At 48.4% G+C, this 22,122-nt stretch overlaps 1 protein-coding gene across 1 annotated transcript in view; it reads left to right on the forward strand.

Moving 5' to 3' along the window:
- Nucleotides 1-22,122, forward strand: part of COG2 (component of oligomeric golgi complex 2) — a 1,367,578-nt gene that overhangs the window by 419,307 nt on the left and 926,149 nt on the right. Inside the window, exon 6 of the mRNA XM_069607998.1 lies at nucleotides 21,955-22,063. Within this exon, the coding sequence (XP_069464099.1) occupies nucleotides 21,955-22,063 (109 nt within the window). The remainder of the gene's footprint in view (nucleotides 1-21,954; nucleotides 22,064-22,122) is intronic.

The raw sequence follows: 22,122 nt of genomic DNA on the forward strand, positions 1-22,122 counted from the left end.
GGTGCCTTGCTCCCGCAGCCCTGCCTTGGATGATCGGTGCCCTCTTGTGCCTTCCAAATGTGATTGCTTCTAAACTTTCTAGTCCTAGATACTTCATTCTGTTTCCCAGCCTCATTTTGCTGATTCCCTTCCACCGCTCATTACCCTCTTCCTGACACCTCCTTATGCTCTCCCTGATCACCTGATGTGCATCTGCTGCCACTTTTTTATATTCTCCCCTGCCTTCTGATGCTCAGCTTTGCTACACCTACTTTTCCCCCTCTTGTCTCCTTTGGACACCTCCACTCCTTCCTTTCTCCCTCCTGATTCCCTTTCCCAGCTCTCTCCTGAAGTTCTAGTTCACTCCAAACTCTCATGACATACTCCAAGCAGCCGGAGATTGCCATTCCCCTTGAGTTTATGTAGCATTTTGCTATCTCTTCCAAGGTTGGGCTTCGAATGTTTCCACCTGAGTATGGTCTTGATTGCAGTGGATTTGTTATCACTTAATGGAGGATTTTCTTTATTCGCATGCCGACCGTGGCTTGTAAAGCTGCTTCCCCATCTTGGAATGGAGCATTGTGCGTTGTTTCCTGTGTGGGTTTTCGAATTGGAGAGTGAAACCTTGTCTGCTTCCCTTTGGGTTGTTAATGTATCCGAAGTCCAAACTGCGGGAATACTGTGATAATGATCTTTGTGTTTCTTCACCTACTATGTCTCCTTGAGGGACACCGGTAAATGGTTGGGGAACCCTTGATCCTTCCCAGATACTTTGGTAGCCAGTGAAAATGTTGCCAGCAAAAATGTAGTCGGTGAATAAGTTGTGTTGAAAATACCTCTGCAGTGAAAATGTTGCCAAGCAAAAAGTAGTCAGAAATGCAGCTTAAGATTCCAAGATGGCCGCCGGCACTGTGTAGACGTGCCGACGGCGCTCCCCGAACCCGTTTGCAGCAGGTGCCCACCACCCCAGCACTAGCCGAGGAACGGGCAGTCCGGGACCGCGGGGACCCGCGGGTGCAATATTTGGAGGTGCTTGGCCGGTGCGGGGAGACCGCGGGAAAGCAGAAGCCGGCAGGCGGGAAGGCAGCCGAGGCTCCAGAGACGCCCGACGGAGATCGGCCTCTCCTGGTAGGCGGGGCCCTGCTCGGCTCCAGTGGCCGTGTGAGGGGAGCGTGGATCAGCTCCAGAAGGATCGGTGTCTCCCCGGTGGACGGCGGGGAGACTTGCGGAGGCGCGGCCGGGGCGTGCCGCGGCCCGCCCGGGGGACGCGGTGAGTCGCCCTGCTGAAGAGGGCTGGCCCCGAGGGCTGCGGAGGAGGGCCCGACCGGGGGCGGAGTAAGCTGGTGTGGATCGCGCGCTGCCGCTGGTCCTGAAGAAGGCAGGGGCCTGGCTGGAGCCGGAACTGCGGCGACGAGGGAGCCTGACCAAAGGGCACCCGGGAAGGCGCTGGAAATAAAGAAACAAGGTCCAGAGGGCCTCGGCAGGCAGAGGAGAGCATCGGAGACCCGGGAACCCTGCATATCAGCTACTCTGCTGTGCTTGGAGCAATAGGCTGATCGGCAAGTGAAGGTAGGAAGAGGGGGGATCTCCTGCCTGCAGGCCCGTGGAGGGGCGAATTGACGCAGGAGCAAGGGCATTGGCCCCCCCCCCCCACGGCTATATACGCATTGGGATTTGCCCCTCAGGAGAGGACTGGCCCACTGGGTGTTGGGTGCCCCGGAGCAGGGCTTGCTAACGCGGTCTGGGTTGAAGGGCCTTTGAAGTGGCAAAGGGGGTACAGTTACATCGCTTTTTGCCCCTGAGGAGAACGGGGGGCGGTGGCAGCTTGCCGTGCTGGACCAGTGGCTAAGGACCTAAGGGGGCTCCAGGAGAGATCCAGGCATGTGGTGCAGGCGGAGGTGGTAAGGCGATCTCCCGCCGCGGGGAGTGCTGATTGCGGAGAGCACAGACTGAGGCAGCAACGAGCGCGCGGAAAGCGGGGAGGTGTGCAGAATGTCCGTGAAAGCCAAAGGGAAGGGGAACGGGCCGCCTCCTGCCCCAGGTGATAATTATGGCACCCTCCATGGACTGTGGCAGGCACAGGCCCCCAAGGATGGAAACGGAACCCCCGGTGGGTTGGAGGGGGAGGGCCCCCCCAGGGGGCGACAGAGTACACGGCAATACTGCATAGGAGAGAATTCCTTGGGGAGCTGCAAGCCTTGCAGAGCAACCTAACCAAAACCTTCCAGGAGCAATTCCAATTAATGCAAGCAGATCTTAATGAGGCCCTAGGAGAAATGAAGCAAGATCTGTGTCAACTTGGCGAAAGGACGGACACTTTGGAGAGAGGCCTCCAGGAGGTGGACAAGGACTCTACAGCGAATAGTGAGGCGATTGAAAGGCTGGACATTGCCACTAGAAATGTAGAAATTCAGATGGAAGATTTAGAAAATCGTTCCCGCAGAATCAATATTAGAGTGAAAATGTTGCTGGAGTCGGTACAAGACAAGAACTTGAAAGGGGTGCTCCAAGGCATTTTCGCAGAAATCTTGGGCGGATGCGAACCTGGAAAGATCGAGTTGGACCGAGTGCACAGGACGGGGCATCCGCCCAAGGGTCAGTCTGCAAGGCCGAGGGACGTTCTGGCGGCCTTCGCAAGGTACTCTCAGAAGGAAGCGGTCCTCAAAGTAGCACGATTAAAAGAACCCATCATGTTCGAGGATCAACAGATAGCGCTATTTCAGGAATTGGCGAGCAGTACGCTCCTGAAGAGGAGGCAGATGAGCCCGCTACTGAAGATATTGAACGGGAAAGCGATACGCTACAAATAGACTTTTCCCTTTGGTTTGCTTTTCGAATGGGAGGGTACCCAGAGGCGCATTACATCATTGCAAGAGGGGGCGGATCTTTTGCGCGTGGAATTAGAAGATGTACCCTCAAGCTCGAGTCCAAGAAGCATGGCTGACAGATCTAGACCCAGGCCCTGGGAATGGGCAACTGTAAGGGATAAACGGAGGAAAGATCCTAAGGATAAGGTCTCATTGGGCCCGGGGAAATCTGGAGATGACGGGGTTCTCGAGTGATCGACTCCCTTGGTGCTGTGGTCAGAGATAGGGGTGGTGGGCCTCTAAAAGGTGGGTGAAAGCAGTGGGGTTGTAGGTGGAGCAGCCATGTTGGAATAAAGAAGAAAGAAGGGCGAGATGCCTCTGGTAGGAGGAGGGGTTGTGCGGGAAGGAGTTATCCTTCAGGGGGGGGCTGGGGAGGTTTCAGGGGGGTGGGGGGGAAGGGCAACGAGCTACTAGCGGAGGGGAAGGGGAGCTGGCGGTCATCGGGCTCAGTGCCCGCACAGTGTGTGGGGCTCTCTTAAGTGGTTAACGCATAACGTGAGAGGGTTAAATACCCCTCTCAAAAGGAAGAAGTTGGAGCATTTCACGCAGAAGGAGAGGCCAGATATCCTGGGGCTCCAGGAAACACACTTGCTTCTTAGAGACCAACGTAGTCGTAAGCTACGCGGCTTTGATCAGATCCTCCATGCATCAGGCCCTACCAAAGCAAGGGGGGTAGCCCTGGCCATTCGAAACACAGTGGAATTCAGTGTCTGTGGTGTGATTAGGGATAAGGAAGCGAGGTACTTAATAGTGAGGGGGAGGTGTCAAGAGGCCCAATACACGATTGCGGTAGTGAATGGACCCACTTCGGGTCAGGAACAATTCTTGTACCGTATTTTGCAGGTGTTGGAGGATGAGACATGGGGTCAGATTATCCTCCTGGGCGACCTTAATATCGCTTGGGATAGGGGGAAGGACAGGGATCGCCAGCGGGCTTACAGGGAGGAGCGGTGATGTCCGCGAGGATAAGGGACAGGATAGTACGGATGGGCCTGTGGGATGTGTGGAGGGAGTGCAAGGGAGAGGAGGAAGGTTATACCTTCCTATCACGGGTGCATGGATCGCAGTCCAGAATCGACTATCTATGGGTGTCGGCTGGCCTGGTGGGTAGTATTCGTGAAGTACAGACTGGACCGTTGGGAATAGCGGACCATAGAACGGTCTCTATGGTGCTGGACTTAGGTCGGAGGGCAAAGGGCCTGTGGGGGTGGAAATTTTCTGAAGCCACAGTGAGGGACCCGGTGTAACGCTCACCTGATTCTCGCAGAGGCGCCGGTCTTGACTGGGCGACTACCGTATCTTCAAAGGTGATGTGCAGCACCCGGTTGGCTCTTTGGGCTGGACCTCTGTGCCCTGTATGCCTGACGTGCAGAGAAGATGTCTGCAGATAGAAATTACGGGGTTAATGAACTGGGGTTATTGGGGTGTCCCTATCTCTTTCCTCTTCTCCTCTCCTGTAGACCCCCACAGGTTAACGCTCTCACCTTAGGTAAGTGAATGCCGAGCTCTCCATCTGCCTCGGGGCAGGGTGCTGTAACCAGTTTCTTCACTGGATAGGTAGCGCAGGCCTCTTGACTTCAGAGGACTGCTGTCCGTCGTTTACTGCACGAACGGTAAGTTTCGAGTAACTCAAATGTCTTTAAAGTCTTTAATAATGATGTCTCTTGTTTTGCAGGGTTCCGGCGATGGCGGATGACGGGCTGAAGTGAGTTGAAGATGGAGCCCGTGTGATGAATAGAAGCGCCTGGAAGCACGTAAGTAAGCGCTTGTTGCCAGCTTCACGATGCGCTCTAACTGTCTTTTATTTTGCAGGTACAAGTTCGGAGCGGCTGCAGGGTGCCGGGAAACCCACTGGGTTAGATGTGGAAAGGAGTAATGGCACGTGAGTATTAAAGTTCCCCAATGTCTTTAAACGCACCTTGTTTTGTCTTTCAGATGCGGGATGCAGCGCCGACGGCCTCCGGAGCGTGCAAAGAGTTGGTAAGCTTTTGTCTTTCAGATGCCGGAATGCAGTGTGAAGACCTCCGGAGCGCACGAAGAGTAGGTAAGCCTTTGCCTTTCAGATGCCGGAATGCTAACCTGTTCTTTCTTGTCTTTATAGGAGTTGCTGAAGACTGGATTCAGGATGGTAAGCCTTTTTCCTTAGGCCCAGGACCGGATGCAGAAGACACGATGAGCGTTCTGCTGCAGAGGGTGCAGAATAACGCAAAGCAAGATTCATCCACTGGGTGTGGTTTAAATAGCCTCCTGTAGTGCTTAGGTGTCTCCTTCCACAGCCACGCCTAAGTAAGAAAAGAGTTCCTGGTAAGAAAAGAGTTCCTGCCTTCCAGAAGAGTTCCAGTGTTCTGAATCTAGGGAGTGGCTCCAGCCCCACCCAACAGGAAAAGTAGTTCCAAACAGAAGAGGATCAGAGACTCAACTGGCAGGCAAGTAAGCAGCATGGTCTGCTGCAGGTAAGTCCACCCAAGCATTATGAGCCCGGCGCTTCCAGCGCTGGGACTGGGCACATTTATGAGCCTGGTGCCACTGGCGCCAGGACTGGGTCCAAAAGGTCCCAATTGGGACTGGTTGGTACTCGGAACCTGGGTTATGGATCTGCTTCCAAGGGAGTTGGGAAAACCCTGACCTTTTGGAAGCAGAGACCATGACAGTACCCCCCCTCAAGGCCCCTCCCAAACCGGGCTTCTCCGGGGGTTTTGGCTTGTCAGGAAATGTTCGGTGAAATCTTTTGATTAGGCGAGGAGCGTGGACATATTCAGCAGGTTCCCAGGATCTCTCTTGGGGGCCGTAGCCTTTCCAGTCAATTAGGTAGAATAGTTTAGATTTGGAGATCTTGGAGTCCAGAATGCTTTTGACTTCAAACTCGAGTTCTCCATCAACTAGGATAGGTTTTGGAGATTTGGTTAGTCGGGTTTGAGGTTGCACTGGTTTTAATAGAGAGACGTGGAAGACCGGATGTATCTTCATGTGCGGGGGCAAGTCCAACTTGACCGCTACTGGGTTTACTATGGTAGTGATGGAATAGGGACCAAGGTATCTTGGGTTGAATGTGCGTGGCCCTTTTAGAGAGAGATATTTGGTGGATAACCAGACTTGATCCCCTACTTGGTAGTGAGGGGCTTCCTTCCGATGTTGATCTGCTCCTTTCTTGTATTGTTCTTTAGCCCTTTGAAGGTGAGAAACAGCTTCCTTAAAGGCTTGGGTGATTGTAGAATGCAGGTAGTCTACTGCTGGTGTTTCAAGATCTTGGAGGGGATCCAACTCCGAGGTTCGAGGGTGACTGCCGTACAAAAGAAAAAACGGGGTTTTCCCAGTTCCCGAATGGACAGAGTTATTGTAGGCATACTCGGCTATCCAAAGGATATCTTTCCAAGTTTTTTCAGTTTGTTGCAGCATGCAGCGTAAATACTGTTCCAGAGTTTGATTGGTCCTCTCGGTTTGTCCGTCGGTCTGAGGGTGGTGACTGGTCGATAGTTTCACATCAATTTGAGCCGACCGACAGCAACTTCGCCAAAAATGAGAAATAAATTGACTACCTCAATCCGAAATTAGAACCGAAGGAAAACCGTGCAGTCGGACGATGTTTTCGAGAAATTCTCGGGCCAGAGTTGCTGCTGTTGGCAAGCCTTTGAGCGGAATGAAATGCGCCATCTTGGAGAATAAGTCCACGATTACTAGAATCGTATTGTATCCGGAGCATGGAGGTTGATCGGTGATGAAGTCCATAGAAAGCGTATGCCAAGGGCGAGGTGGGATGTCAATAGGGCGTAAGAGGCCTGCTGGTCTTTCCTTTTGACTCTTGTTTTGGGCGCATACTCCACAGGACATTATAAAGTCTCTGATATCTTTTTTCCAAGACGGCCACCAGAAGTAGCGCTTGATCTTTTCTGAGGTCTTGGCTATACCGGGATGACCTTCCATTAAAGAGTCGTGATAACAAGAGATTACTTTTTTCTGTAAATCTGTGCTGGGTAGGTATAATCGTTCTTGGAAATACAATAAATTGTCCTTTACTGCAAAGTCCTTTCCCTGCAGATGCCAATTCTGTATGTCTGCTGGAGTTACAAGTTGCCTGGCTTTATCCTTAACTTCCTCTACGGATTCTGTGGCGATTACACCCAGAATTCTTTGTTCCGGAATGATTGGTACAGGTTTAGGGTTGATCAAGTGTTCTTCCACTCCCATCCGAGAAAGGGCATCGGCTTTACCGTTCTTTGTACCAGGTCGATAGGTAATTATGAAGTCAAACTCGGCAAAGAATAATGCCCAACGGAGTTGTCTAGAGGATTGGGCTTTTGCGGTTTTCAAATATTGCAGGTTTCGGTGATCCGTAATCACAGTAACTGTGTGTCGGGCCCCCAGCAGATAATGCCGCCAAGCCTTAAAGGCAGACTTGATAGCCAGAAGTTCCTTGTCAGTAATCGTGTAATTGACTTCAGGAGGCGAGAATTTGCGGGACCAAAATGCCACGGGATGCAACTGATTGGTTACCGGGTCCTTTTGTGATAGAACTGCCCCCATGGCAAGGCTTGAAGCATCAGTTTCCACGATGTAGGGGAGTTCGGGGCGAGGGTGTTTTAAGATTGGTGCAGAGATAAATTTAGTCTTCAAATCCTGGAAAGCTTGTTCCGCCTCGGTAGACCATTCAAAACGTTTGTTTTTCTTTAACAAGGCAGTGATGGGCTGGACTATTCGAGAGAACTCGGGGATAAACCTGCGGTAAAAGTTAGCGAAGCCTAACATGCTTTGCACACCTTTTACGGAGGATGGTGATGGCCATTTGAGAACTGCATCGACCTTCTTTGAATCCATACGCACTCCGCCAGGTGATAATATGAATCCCAAGAATTCAACTTCAGTCACGTTGAAAACACATTTTTCCAACTTAGCGAAAAGTTTGTGTTGACGCAATCTTTCGAGGACCATTTTCACGTGTTTCCGATGTTCAGATTCCGATGAAGAATAAACGAGAATGTCGTCGATGTAAACAACAACACACACATCTATGAGCTCTCTGAGGACATCGTTCATAAAATATTGAAAGGCGGCTGGGGCATTGCAAAGTCCGAAGGGCATGACCTGATATTCAAATAGCCCATACTTGGTGCGGAAGGCCGTCTTCCATTCATCGCCCTCTTTTACTCGTACCAAGTGGTAAGCTCCTCCAAGATCCAGCTTTGTATATATGCATGCTTTTCTGACTTGGTCCAGGAGTTCAGGGATCAAAGGTAACAGATATCTATTCTTAACGGTGATCTGGTTCAGGGAGCGATAATCGATACAAGTTCTAAGGTCTCCTTCCTTTTTTGGAACGAAGAACAAAGCTGAGGAGGCAGGGGACTTGGAAGGACGAATAAACCCATTTGCCAGGTATTGATCCAGGTATTGTCGAAGGTGAAGGTTCTCAGGCTCGGTGAGGGCATAAATTCTACTACAAGGAGGAGTAGATCCAGGTATCAGGTCTATCTGGCAGTCATAAGACCTATGAGGAGGTAGAGAGTTGGCCTGCTCCTTCCGGAAAACATCTTGGTATTCTAGGTATTCGGGAGGTAACTGGGGAGTCTCTGAAGAAATTGCTGCCAGTGCAACACCAGGTGGAGGGTGACAAGTAGAGAAACATTCTGGAAACTGGACCGTTCTTGCTCGCCAATCGATCAAAGGATTGTGTTTCTCTAACCAAGGTATTCCTAGAATAATCTGGAACTGAGGGGCCTTGATCACATCGAACACGATCTTCTCATGGTGTCCATCTTGACTTACTAGCGTCACCTCTTGAGTGGTATGCGTTACTGGCCCGGAGGCTATCTCCGTACCATCCACCGTAGTAATGACGTCCTTTACAGCCTTGGGACAAAGAGTTAGATTCATCCTCAAAACCATTTCATGATCCACATAATTGCCGATGGCACCGCTGTCGACGTAAGCTTCAATTGCATGTAATCGATCCGGATTATCAGGGCTAATGAGGACCATAGGTATCACGAAATGCGAGGTCACGGAACTGGTTTTCACGCTCGGCAAGAGGACCTCTATTCTTGTTGGGCGAGGTCGTTTCCCTGCTCAGAGTTTGTAACTGTGGTAACTGCAGCTCCTACTGCCTTCTTGGCAGGTTTCACCAGACAGTCTCGAAGAAAGTGCCCTGAGTTTCCGCAATATAGGCATAATTGCAACTGTTTTCTCCTTTCCCGCTCCCTTTGTGTTAGAGGACCTTTCAGACCCCCTATTTGCATGGGTTCCCCGGAGTCTACTCCTTTGGATGGAGTTGGCGGTTTGGAAAATACTCGAGCATCAAACTTGGAACGATCGGCCTTCCTGTTCTGCAGTCTGTGATCTATTTGAACGACCAAGTCTATATAATCCGAACAGTCTTGTGGGGGATTCACTACTTGGGCTAAAACGTCTTTGAGCTCTCCACGTAGACCTCTATAAAACAGCGTAATCCTTTTGTCCTCAGGCCATTGAGTTTCCACTATTAGTCTATTGAAAGATGCAATATAAGTCAAAAGGTCTTGATTACCCTGTCGCAACGAAAGAAGCTCATTGTCCAAGGCCTGCCCCTGTGCATGTCTTGCAAACAGTTTTTCCATACTAAGCTGAAAGGCTTGAAAATCATGGAGAACCGGATCATCTTGATTAACTAGAGGGATCGACCAGTCTGCCGCATTGCCACTAAGGTACGAAAGTACAAAAGCTACTTTAGCTTGATCAGTTGGAAAGGCTGCTGGCCGGCATAAGAAGTGCAACCGGCACTGATTGATAAATACCGCAAACCTCTTTGGGTCACCAGAAAATCGTTCGGGCAGAGCCAGAGGTACATTCCCAGGTAGGTTGATCTGTACTGGATTCATAGAGGATGTTGAAGGAAGATTTGCCCCTGATGTGGGTAGCGGGGTCTGTCCGGCTTGTGACTGAAGCAATTGTCTAGCAAGATCATCTGTTCTCTCCTTGGAAATAATTAGTTCCCTTCTTAGAGCGTTTGTTTCCTGACGAGCTGCACGCACTTCTGCCCTTAGTTCCCCAAGTAACCGGGCTAGGTGATCAGTATCCGAGGTTTCCATAGCGCCTGGGCGAGAGTTTTGCGGTAGGCTTTGCGTTCTGTAACGCTCACCTGATTCTCGCAGAGGCGCCGGTCTTGACTGGGCGACTACCGTATCTTCAAAGGTGATGTGCAGCACCCGGTTGGCTCTTTGGGCTGGACCTCTGTGCCCTGTATGCCTGACGTGCAGAGAAGATGTCTGCAGATAGAAATTACGGGGTTAATGAACTGGGGTTATTGGGGTGTCCCTATCTCTTTCCTCTTCTCCTCTCCTGTAGACCCCCACAGGTTAACGCTCTCACCTTAGGTAAGTGAATGCCGAGCTCTCCATCTGCCTCGGGGCAGGGTGCTGTAACCAGTTTCTTCACTGGATAGGTAGCGCAGCCCTCTTGACTTCAGAGGACTGCTGTCCGTCGTTTACTGCACGAACGGTAAGTTTCGAGTAACTGAAATGTCTTTAAAGTCTTTAATAATGATGTCTCTTGTTTTGCAGGGTTCCGGCGATGGCGGATGACGGGCTGAAGTGAGTTGAAGATGGAGCCCGTGTGATGAATAGAAGCGCCTGGAAGCACGTAAGTAAGCGCTTGTTGCCAGCTTCACGATGCGCTCTAACTGTCTTTTATTTTGCAGGTACAAGTTCGGAGAGGCTGCAGGGTGCCGGGAAACCCACTGGGTTAGATGTGGAAAGGAGTAATGGCACGTGAGTATTAACGTTCCCCAATGTCTTTAAACGCACCTTGTTTTGTCTTTCAGATGCGGGATGCAGCGCCGACGGCCTCCGGAGCGTGCGAAGAGTTGGTAAGCTTTTGTCTTTCAGATGCCGGAATGCAGTGTGAAGACCTCCGGAGCGCACGAAGAGTAGGTAAGCCTTTGCCTTTCAGATGCCGGAATGCTAACCTGTTCTTTCTTGCCTTTATAGGAGTTGCTGAAGACTGGATTCAGGATGGTAAGCCTTTTTCCTTAGGCCCAGGACCGGATGCAGAAGACACGATGAGCGTTCTGCTGCAGAGGGTGCAGAATAACGCAAAGCAAGATTCATCCACCGGGTGTGGTTTAAATAGCCTCCTGTAGTGCTTAGGTGTCTCCTTCCACAGCCACGCCTAAGTAAGAAAAGAGTTCCTGGTAAGAAAAGAGTTCCTGCCTTCCAGAAGAGTTCCAGTGTTCTGAATCTAGGGAGTGGCTCCAGCCCCACCCAACAGGAAAAGTAGTTCCAAACAGAAGAGGATCAGAGACTCAACTGGCAGGCAAGTAAGCAGCATGGTCTGCTGCAGGTAAGTCCACCCAAGCATTATGAGCCCGGCGCTTCCAGCGCTGGGACTGGGCACGTTTATGAGCCTAGTGCCACTGGCGCCAGGACTGGGTCCAAAAGGTCCCAATTGGGACTGGTTGGCACTCGGAACCTGGGTTATGGATCTGCTTCCAAGGGAGTTGGGAAAACCCTGACCTTTTGGAAGCAGAGACCATGACACCCGGAGGTCAGGGGGGATATCGAGGGAAAAATCAAGTTATTCTTCGATATCAATGGGAAGGAGGATACAGGGGAGGGAATTAGGTGGGATGCTTTTAAAGCTACCATTAGGGGGGAACTGATTGCAGCAGAGGCACATCGGGCAAAATTATTGAAATCCTTAGAAACGCAGCTGGAAGCTGAGGTGGAGGTGGCGAGGCAGGCAGCGGGTGAAGTCCCCTCTCGGGTGGCAATGAGGGATTATAGAAAGGCGGTGGGTCAATTGGAACTCCTGCGCACTAAAAAAGCTGAGGGCGCCCTCCTGGCTGCGAGACAAAAATTTTACACGAAAGCCAACAAGCCGAATGCTCTATTAGCGCATCTATTAAGGGGTAGTAGGGCAAGGAATGCAATCTCAGCGCTGAAATCAGAATCTGGCGCTCAGATTACTAGGCAAGAGGACATTCAGGAGGCTTTTGCAGAATACTATGATGCATTGTACGCCTCCCAGGACCCCCAGAGTGCATCTCAGGAAGAGTTCCTAAGTAAGGTGGAATTGGGGGAAATTAGCAAGAACACACGGGAAGCCCTCCATCAAGAAATCTCGGCTGAGGAAGTGGCTAGGGTAATCAGGGCCCTCCCCGTGCACAAGGCTCCTGGCCCAACGGTTTTACCGCTGCATTTTATAAGCTGTTTAGTTTGCAGCTGGCCCCGCACTTGTCATCTCTGTTTAATTCTTTTAGACGAACGGGTAGGATCTCTCTACATTGGAGGAGGTGAAGGTCACCCTTCTTCTTAAATCAAATAAGAATCCGGAGGACAGATCCTCTTATCGCCCAATTGCGTTGATGAATGTCGACGCGAAGTTGTATACCAAGATTCTAGCGAACCGTCTCGAGTCTGTCCTCCCGAGCTTGATCCACCCCGACCAAACAGGGTTCATTAGGGGTAGACAGACGTCGGATAACATCAGGCGAGTGGCTCACATAGTCGAAAAGGCCCAGAAGACGAACACTCCCGCAGTCTTGGTGGCATTAGACGCGGAAAAGGCTTTCGACCGCGTAGAGTGGTCTTTTCTGTTCCGAGTGATGGAGAGGATGGGCTTCGGGGGGGATTTCATGAGGATGTTGCGAGCTAGCTATCAAGACCCCAGCATCAGGGTTATGGTTAATGGGAGGGTCTCCAGGCGAATTGTTCTGCGGCGAGGGACGAAGCAAGGCTGTCCCCTCTCCCCAATGCTATATGCGATCTATCTGGAACCTCTTCTTCAGGCAATCAGGAAGACGAGGGCTATTCAGGGCATACCTTTTGGGGGAGAACAGCAGAAGGTCGTGGCATTTGCGGACGATATGCTGTTGGCGTTGACGGCCCCAAGGGAATCGCTTGCAGCGAGTGTGTCCCTGCTGGTGTTTTTTGGTGAGGCATCGGGGTTGAAGATCAATATGAACAAGTCGGAAGTGTTAAACCTGACACTAAAGGCTGAGAAACGGGACAGGCTAAAGGAGGAGTTGCAATTAAAGTGGAGTCCGGGAGGGATCAGATATTTGGGGGTGAAAATCACAGCTAACTTAGCAGGGTGGTATGCGGCCAATTTTCCCCCACTCCTCAAAGCAGTAAAAAAGGACTATCAAAAGTGGAGGGATCTCAGGGTCTCTTGAGTTGGGCGGATAGCCGCAGTGAAGATGGTCACGTTACCCAGGCTTCTGTACCTATTTCAGGCTGCCCCGCTGCCTGTCCCAGCAACTTTCTTTAGGGAATTAGACTTGCTCACCAAAGGGTTCATCTGGGAAGGGAGAAGGGCTAGGGTGGCCTTTAAGATCTTGACGGCGCCCAAGAACGAGGGGGGCCTTGCATTGCCAAATTTTCGGAGATACTACGAAACCGCACAGCTTTGTGTCATTAGAGAATGGCTGATGGGAGCAGAGAGTTCGGCGGATAAACTCTGGGTGAGGATGGACAGGGCCGTTGCCCATCGTAGTCTAGCAGAAAATGTATGGCTTCCCAAACCGCTCAGGCCACGGCATCTTTATGAGAGCGCCATTACCAAGCTTCTAGTGGACACCTGGGACAGTTTAGTGCGATCGGGGTGCCTTACTACTTTCCCATCGCCTTTCACCCCTATTTTTGGGAATGGGGACTTCACCCCGGGCTTGGAGAGGGGGGCCTTTGTGCGGTGGCAGGAGGGGGTTGCAGGAAATTGGCAGATATGTTCCGAGGGGGGGCAGTACTGTCTTTTCAAGAGTGTAAGAAGGAATTTGCCATCCAGGAGACTGAGCGATTGCGGTACGCGCAAATTCGGCACTGGGTGATGCACCCGGAGGTTAAAAAGGCGGCCACCCAAGACACGACGGCTTTTCAGAGATTCCTCCTCACTAATGATGGCTCGAAAGGCCTGCTCTCTAATATTTATAAACTCTTGTGCAGTGTAACTGCGGACACTAGGTGGCCCTTTATGAGGGAGTGGGAGCGTTTGTTGGGGAGAGAGATTGGATCTTCGGAGTGGGAGGATTTATGGAGAAAGATTCCTAAAATGGCTAAGGCTTCCCAATTACAAGAAACTTGGTATATGGTACTGTACGGATGGCACTATACCCCCGCGCAACTCCATAAGATGTATCCCGAGGTCTCGGAGAGGTGCTGGAGGGGGTGCGGCATGGTGGGCACCGCCGAGCACGTTTGGTGGTCGTGCCCGAAGATTGCACCTTTCTGGGGGGAGCTACGGGTAGTGCAAGATTTGGTTTTTTGCCCGGGCGATGATAGACCTCCATTACATATCCTACTGGGCCTCCGGGCAAAAGAAATGGTGGGTGAGCCTAGAGGGGGGGGGAAAGCAAAGGCGATACTGGTTCTGGCTGCGATAATGTTAATAGCACGGAAACGGAAGAGCCCTGAGATCCCTGCTTCCCAGGACTGGCTTCGAAAGATGTGGGAAATAGTGGCTCTGGAATGGGCGACAGATACCTCTCTCACAAGCTCCAGAGCTTCGCGGCGGACTGGGGCGAGCTGTTGGAATTCCTTAAAGATGACTTTAGGGTGATTTGGTGCCTGCAGCGCCTGAGACTGTTGGACCTGCAATAGTTGTGTTAAGTTTTCTCTTACCCTTAAATTGACTGGTGATTGGTGCAGTGGAAGCTCGTTGTCTGGGGGGAGGTGGGTGGGTGGGGCGGTGGAAGGGGGAAAGATTGGGAGGGGGGGTTTGGTTTTGTTGTTTTGTTTAACGAGTTGTAAAACCTTATTCAAAACTCGATAAATAAAGTTTAAAAAAAAAAAAGAAATGCAGCTTAAGAGTAGCCAAAAATGTAGTGCTGATAAGGTAATTGTTGGGGTTAGGAAGGTTTTGTGGACTTGTGATTGCCTGGTTTAGAGTTAGGATAGGGGTTAGGGAAAGAGTAACGATTTTGCTTAGAATTAGGGTAAGAGTTAAGGTCAGGGTGGTTGCTGCAGGGCTGGTGATGTTGGGGTTTGGTTAGTCGTTAGAGTAGATTGTATCAGGGTGTTAGGTTAGGGGTAATGGTAAGTGTAATGGTTTGGGTAAGTGTTAAAGAACGGCATAGGGAAGTTGGGGATGACTGGTGATGTTGGCATAGGATAGGATAGGGGCTAGGATAAACCTAGCGGTTACAGCAAAGTAAGCATATGGGTAAATGTGCCGCAGTTAGGGTAAGGCTAAGGTTAGGATTAGAACAAGGGTTTGGGCTACGGAAAGGCTAATGTCATTTGTGGCGAGCTGGTGAAGGGGTTGGAGTTAGGTTGACTGTTAATTTTCCATTGATTTTGTATTGAGTAACATGCAAATAAAATGCTTTATCGCGCTGAAGGGTGAGTGTTCTGTCCGAATTCAGGGTATTAGGAAGAGTTAGGAGATAGTAAAGGTTTTTATTAAAGGTTGGTGTCATTGTTAGGGTTACAGCCTTTTAACTTTCTTTAAAGATAAATGTTTTGCTGACCTTATTACTGGCAACATTTTCACACTCTGCATTGATTGTATTAAATGACTACATTTTTTAAAACGACTTTTTGCTGGCTATGTTTTCACATGACTATACTTTTCTGGGGACATTTACACATAGAACAATGTCTTTCATCTAAAAGGCCAGTAGCATTTTGTTGGTGGTTTCCTGCCCACTGGTAAGGAGAGCAAAAACAAAGAGGTGATGGCAGGAAGGTTTAGAATCAATCTTAAACCTCTGGCAATGCTCTGGGCAACCCTCCAGACCATCTACTGGGCACTCGCCAATCAGGGTTCAGACCCAAACACAGCACAGAATCAGCCCTCTCCGACCTAAAGAATTAGCATGATCACATCCGCGATGTGGGGGAGCTCGCCATACTCCTCCTACTTGACCTCTCGGCGGCCTTCGATCTCGTTGACCACATGTTCTTATGCCACCACCTCACTGCCACCTTCAACCTCTCCCCCGAAGCGGCCAACTGGATCAAGTCCTTCCTGACCGGCCGATCTTCCAGGGTCTTCGCGGGGGCAGAAGCAGCTGACCTTATCGCCGTCTCCTATGGTGTCCTACAAGGATCCTGTCTCTCACTGACTCCGTACAATATGCACACCAAGCCTCTTTTTGACCATCTGGACAGCTTCAATATCCCATAAACAATTTTTGCTGATGACATGCAGTTCCTCCTCAAACTCACTGGTAATCACAAACTCGACTTGGCCAACATTAAACATACCTACAGCATCATCCAGGCTTGGATGGCTACACACCATCTTTGTCTGAATGATGACAAAACTGATCTCTTCATCATTGGCTGCCCGCATCCCGTAAAACACTGTGATCCTCCTTTTGCCTCTTTCTGCATAGATGAGAACATCACCCCCGTATCTACCCACGTCAAAACGCAGAGTTTATCTTGACTCGGAGCTAAACCTGCAGAAACATTTCACGAGGGTCGCCTCGTCCGCTGCCTACTCTACCAAACTCAACCCCTCCAGAAAATTCCTTACCACCAGCAACTGCCTCATCCTCATTGGAAGTCAGCTTGGTTATTGCAATGCTATCCTTGCTGGAACTTCGCTGAAAAAGCTCAACAAACTACACCTGATCTGAAATAATGCCATAAGGGCAGTTTGGGACCTGAAACAATCAAATCACTTCTCACTAGTGAGACGTGAAACGCACTGGCTCCCAGTTAAGGTGGGTATTGAATTCAAAATCATGTCCATTACTCATCGTTGTCTTCACAATACTGCACCTCAATACCTCAGCCGCCACATCACAAAAAAAACAACTTGCGCAGCTTGCACTCCTCCTCCTCTGCCTCACTTACCAACCCCAGATTCAACAGAAAGAGAGCTGGTGGCTACAGTTTCACCGTTATTGCTCCCACCCTATGGAATTCCCTACCACCCTTTATCCAAGAAGAACCCTCCTACATTCTCTTTCGTACAAAAGTAAAAACTGCTTTGTTTAATAACTAGTCCTGAACCTACTGTATGACCTCACCAGAAATGTACTGTCTGAAACTTACATTTGCCTTCTCACTGTAACCACCCAACCGGAAGTGTATTGCCTGGAACATATACTGTAACTCCTGTGCTCTACCATTTTCTAGCTCAGTGATACCTCTGGGTGTGGCTGCTATCAACTTATACAATAAATAAATTAAATCGTTCTTAGCCTGCCAAGCCATTACAGAAAAGGGAAGGATCATATGCAAATCAAGCTTGGTCCCACCCCCAAAGGCGCAGTCCAGCCCGAACTGCTAGGTCACATTGGACATCATCAGTGAGGAGTAGCTTGGGTCGCCAGGCCCAGTAGGCACGGGACCCACGTCTGGGCATACCCGTCCCACTCTGGGTGACAAAGCAAAAACAAACAGGTGATGGCTGGAAGGTTTATAATTAATCTTAAACCTCTGGCAGTTGCTGTGGGCAACCCTCCAGACCATCGTTTTTCGCCTGCCACGCCATTTTCAGAAAGGGAAAAGAACATATGCAAATCAGGCTTGGTCCCATCCACTAGCTCAGGGAGGCACCAATGCCCCCTTAGGAACCCTGCGAGATGTCCTCAAAACAAAGCAAGGGACTTCGTCACAATAGATAAAAGCTTCTTGGAGACGAATGAGATCCGGGCCATTAGAGGCCTTTCTCCTACAAACAGTTGTCGGTTTTGCAATTTATAGGAAAAGAAAGAGACGGTACGCTTATGTTATGTTTGGTTACAAGTAAGATAAGATTGCGCTACATTCAACACTTTGTTACAAACGACCATCCGATGGAAGAAGAGGTTTGGTGTAAAGATTGATAGGGGGCGACAGAAACTCTTGGTTAATGACCACATTTGAAATCCTGCAATATATCACGACAAGTCCAGTATTCAATAGCCCTGTTGACACTTCGTGACGCAAGAATGGGTAACTAGACTAATTACCTACAGCTCAAACAAATAGAGACAATGCCAAGATCTAATTGTAAGAATGTGATACAAGATTCATCAAAAATGAGCATTCTCAAATGATTCCACATGAACATTGTCAACAGTAGGGACCCCGTGGCCCCTTCAGTCTGATATCTGCTGGTACAGTTTACCATTAAATTGGAACATGTTTTCTTTTAATGTCATACAGGTGCCCCACACAATGAAGACTGTTTATGCATATCTGCCCTGTGTATTTCTTTTGAAAACTGACAATAATCCTAATTGATTTATCTTGTGGAATACTTGTTTCTGGGGCTTGAAATCTTGCATGTTTTATATATTCTACCATCTAGTGGTCGGATCGGAGTATTACATTTGGTTTACTTTTAAAGTAAAAGTAGGTGTGGACGGGCTTTCCTGCCACTCTATCCCTATCCTACTTGTGCAGTGCCCCACAATGCCTCTCTGCACCTAGAATTTATTTTTTATACAAAAACCTCTGGAGTTTGTCAGCACTGGATCCTCTCCCAAAGTCCATGCCAGGGATTTCCATTAATCAAACATACTGCTTGTGTGCAGCCCAATCATACAGCTCCACCCTGGCTTTCCTTATTGCTGCCACAGCCTCAAACTCCAGTTCATACATTGAATTCTGAACCTTGTGTCACTGCAACCCATTTAGACTCGCTCTCTGGGTATCGCGTGGTTTCAGCGATGGTAATTACTGCAAAGTAATTTACTTCGAAGTGATTACTTTGAAATATATATGTAGTTGTGCGTTAAGGGATAAAAAGGGGGTGCGGAGTGGTTTTGGCTAGGGGCACTAGTGAAAGGGAAGAGGGGGCATGGAGGAGGGAACCCCCCAATTTAAAAATTTAAAAAATCAAAGTAACATTACAAAGTAATCACTTGGAAGTAAATTACCCCAGTCATTTTCTAAGGTGAAATCACATGGAACCCTGCTCTGCCTTGCTCACCATTCTGGTGTGTGCTTTGCCTATGACTCTTTCCTGCTCTTCTGCTGTATTGCTCCAATTCGTTCAGCTCTGCCTTACAAGCTCAGCCCCAACTCTCTGCCTGCAGCCATTGTGCTTTCTTATCCCCTGTGTGCTGTGGCCCTGCAGCAATTAACCCCAGTTTATTGTGTTGATTTCCTGCATCCCCTACCTATTGTCGTGTGTCCCTGCAGCTTCTATCCTCTGTTACTTTCACTGTTTCCATTCAAGCCTTCTCTGCTCCCTTGCTCTTTCAGGTATATTTAGTCTCAAGCTTTACCCCACCTAATTAGACTCTGTTTTCCTTTCTTCTCTTTGCACTTTTTGCCTTAGTTTTAATCCTGTATTCAACAGCCTTGCCATTAATAGTTTGTGTGTTTCCAGTCCAGTTTGCCAGCCTGGATTATTACCTCTATTCAGTTACCTTGTACCAGTACCCTGCCTCTTGTTACCTTCTACCGGTCCCCTGGCTTTGTTACATTCTCCTACTCTTTTGCCCCTGTTACCTTCTAACTATTCCCTTGCCTCTGTTACCTTGTAACAGTCCTTTGTATGTTGCCTTGTTCCAGTCCCTTGCCTCCATTACCACGTACCAGTCCCTTGCCTCTGTTACTTTGCACTAGTTCCATGTTACAGTTTTCTACATTCCTAGTTCCTGTTGTAAATTCGTGTTCCCCTTTTGTCTATTAATGTCTGTTAAGTGTTCTAAGGTGTCCGTATCAGTGCCTCTGTCTATTCCTTTGTGACTAGTTTGAAACCTATTTCCGTCCAAACTGTTGTCTGTAGTGTATTTCATGTAACCGTGCTTTGTGTGCTGTACCCACAGAAGGCATTCGCCCTATGTTCTGGCTGGACCCACGTAGGCTTATCTCGTGTATGCACACTTCTTGCTTGTGCCTTAGGGTCCAGACTCAGAAGCCACTCTTCCTGCCACTTTACCTCAGGCTTGCATAGTGGTATCTGTTAGAGCAACTTACACAGAGACATTGAGCTTCCCTTATATCTGTAGGCAGTCAAAAGTACGACCTGTTTAAACCCCTAGTGGGATTCCTCATTGTTTGTCCAGTACATGGTTTCCATCCCTTCTTGTCCACCATTACAGTCTGCCTTTTCTTCCTGTTTCATTGTTGCTATGTACCTTGTCTGTTCTTCCGTCTTGTTGGCCCTCCTGCTGTATGTGTTTGGCGGTTCCTTTATATCGGCAAAGCAGCCCCCAAATGTACCTAGGCAGCCCTGTGCATCTCCTGACAGTAAGTGTATTGCAGGTTCCTTCAATAGACGGCTTTTGGCAAAAAGCAGGTAGTTTAATGTGCTGGTGGTTCACATGAAATGTGAATGTAGGTGGTGAAAAGATTTGAATAGCTCAAATCCAAATTTCCTGTCGACTGCTCCATTGAACTACTAGCTTTTTTCCTCAAACAGTAAAATCTGTAGATCCTTGCACAAATTAGATATGCCTAGAGCATTAATGCGCTACACATGGACAGAACATAACAACTAGGTAAAGCTAGTGAATTCTTTATTTCTTTTGCCATATGTCAAGAAGGTAAACTAATTCAATAAATTGAGCTTTGCCAGATGGATTGTTTGTTGCATTCAGGAGTGTTACAAACATGCGTTCACAAACACTCACAGTGTTCCCAAGGGCACTCTCCTGCAGAAACATTTTCCAACACTTGCATTCCTCGCCAGTGTGCTGCATGACAGGTCACAGGTTTGAATCCTGGCAGGGCCAACTCAGCCTTTCATCCTTCAGAGGTCGATAAATGAGTACCAATTTCGAGTGGGTAATAATAGTAATGTATGTAAATATGTCCTATCTGAAGCGCTATATAAAAAACTAATTATTATAATATTATTTGCAGGTGGGTTAAGTCGTTCTTAGTACATTTTCTGTTAAGCCTTCTGCTTGCCTACTACCATACACAGCACTGCTTGCTAATTTATACAAAGCATGTGAGACTAAACTGATTCACCAGTCCCTGAAGTCTGACGTTTCTTATCCAGTAGTTGTCTAGTGATTATATCTTTTTAGAGTTGCATGCGCCCATTCATCCCCACCATGCAGGCATGACACAAAACCTTTTGTTTTAGCACCAGCTGCTCTTAGTCCAACACATTGACAGAAAATAACCAATCTTAGGCTGTAGGCACAGAGGAGCATTGCCTAGAGTGACAGGGACGCCCCTGTTGATTCCTAATTTAGTAATACTGTTGCAATAAACATTTAATGCTCCGGACCAACTACTAGATGGCAGAATGTCACTCTAAACAGATAGTAGCACTAGAAACACTTTTACTGGCTAAGTAATGTCTGTCATGAAATGTGTTTACATCTTTTCTCACAAGAAAATTGTTCATTGTCGTCAAAGTCGACTCCCTCCACTATTTGTGCTCTGTTTTTTACTTAGGAATTCATCTTGTGTTTCATTATCAAGAAAATAATCAGCAAATTGTGATAGTGCCTCAAGGGCTCATCAATTGTCTGACATTGTTGGTGTACCTGGTCGATTCGGAGAATGTTATATTTCTGTGAGTAGTGTAAACCCCTGGAATGTGTGAGTTTGTTTATACCAAAAAGTCAGGTTTCTGTTCAGAAAACCACCATTATTGTCACACCTGGTACATTTTGTGTTCTGCAGCTTCCTATATTCTGTCTCTAGGATTTTCTACAGGAGGTAGGCAACTTTGATCCACTAGTAGTCTTCACCACTCTTAATGTCTGATAAATTCATCATTAGTATGGTAACACTTTTGTCAGGTGATCAAATGATTAGGCTAGTATTATCCATAAGTGCCTTTTAGTTTTTTTTAATCTTCTGATATGTATCCCACCACCAGTGCTATTCTTCATAACCATTGCATTCGTTTTGGACTCACTGTAGCCAGAGATTTAGTGCCTCCTATGGGCCAAAAGCAAAACAAAGGTCCTGCATACTCAAACCTCTGATGCTTGGATGCATCAAATGCTAATCTTAGTCATGCCATAGATAATTTGATGGCCATTTTCAGGCCTCAAACTGCAATTTGAAATGCATTCCATGTATTTTAGTTTGTGAATGACTGCTATAAACTGTGCACCGACCGTTCTGCAGTGTCCTTTACAGAATAGTTAGGAACACTTAACTTATGATTTCAGAAATGCTCGGGATGAGTACGTGAAATAACAATAGGGGTTGTGAATGATAAGATAAAACATGATGCATTCATTGAAAACGAGCAATAAATGACAAAGCCTGTGTCATTTATTTTTCAGTCCTCTTTTGACCGGTCAGATTTTGGAAAGGATAGCTACGGAATTCAACCAGTTGCAATTTCATGCTGTACAAAGTAAAGGCATGCCTCTTTTGGACAAAGTGAGACCTGTAAGTATGCACTCCTTTAGGAAATAGATCACCTTGTTCAATGCAGGACTATCCCATTT

The sequence above is a fragment of the Ambystoma mexicanum genome, chromosome 4q (assembly GCF_040938575.1).
Source record: "Ambystoma mexicanum isolate Mex_15411 chromosome 4q, UKY_AmexF1_1, whole genome shotgun sequence".
NCBI lineage: Eukaryota > Metazoa > Chordata > Amphibia > Caudata > Ambystomatidae > Ambystoma > Ambystoma mexicanum.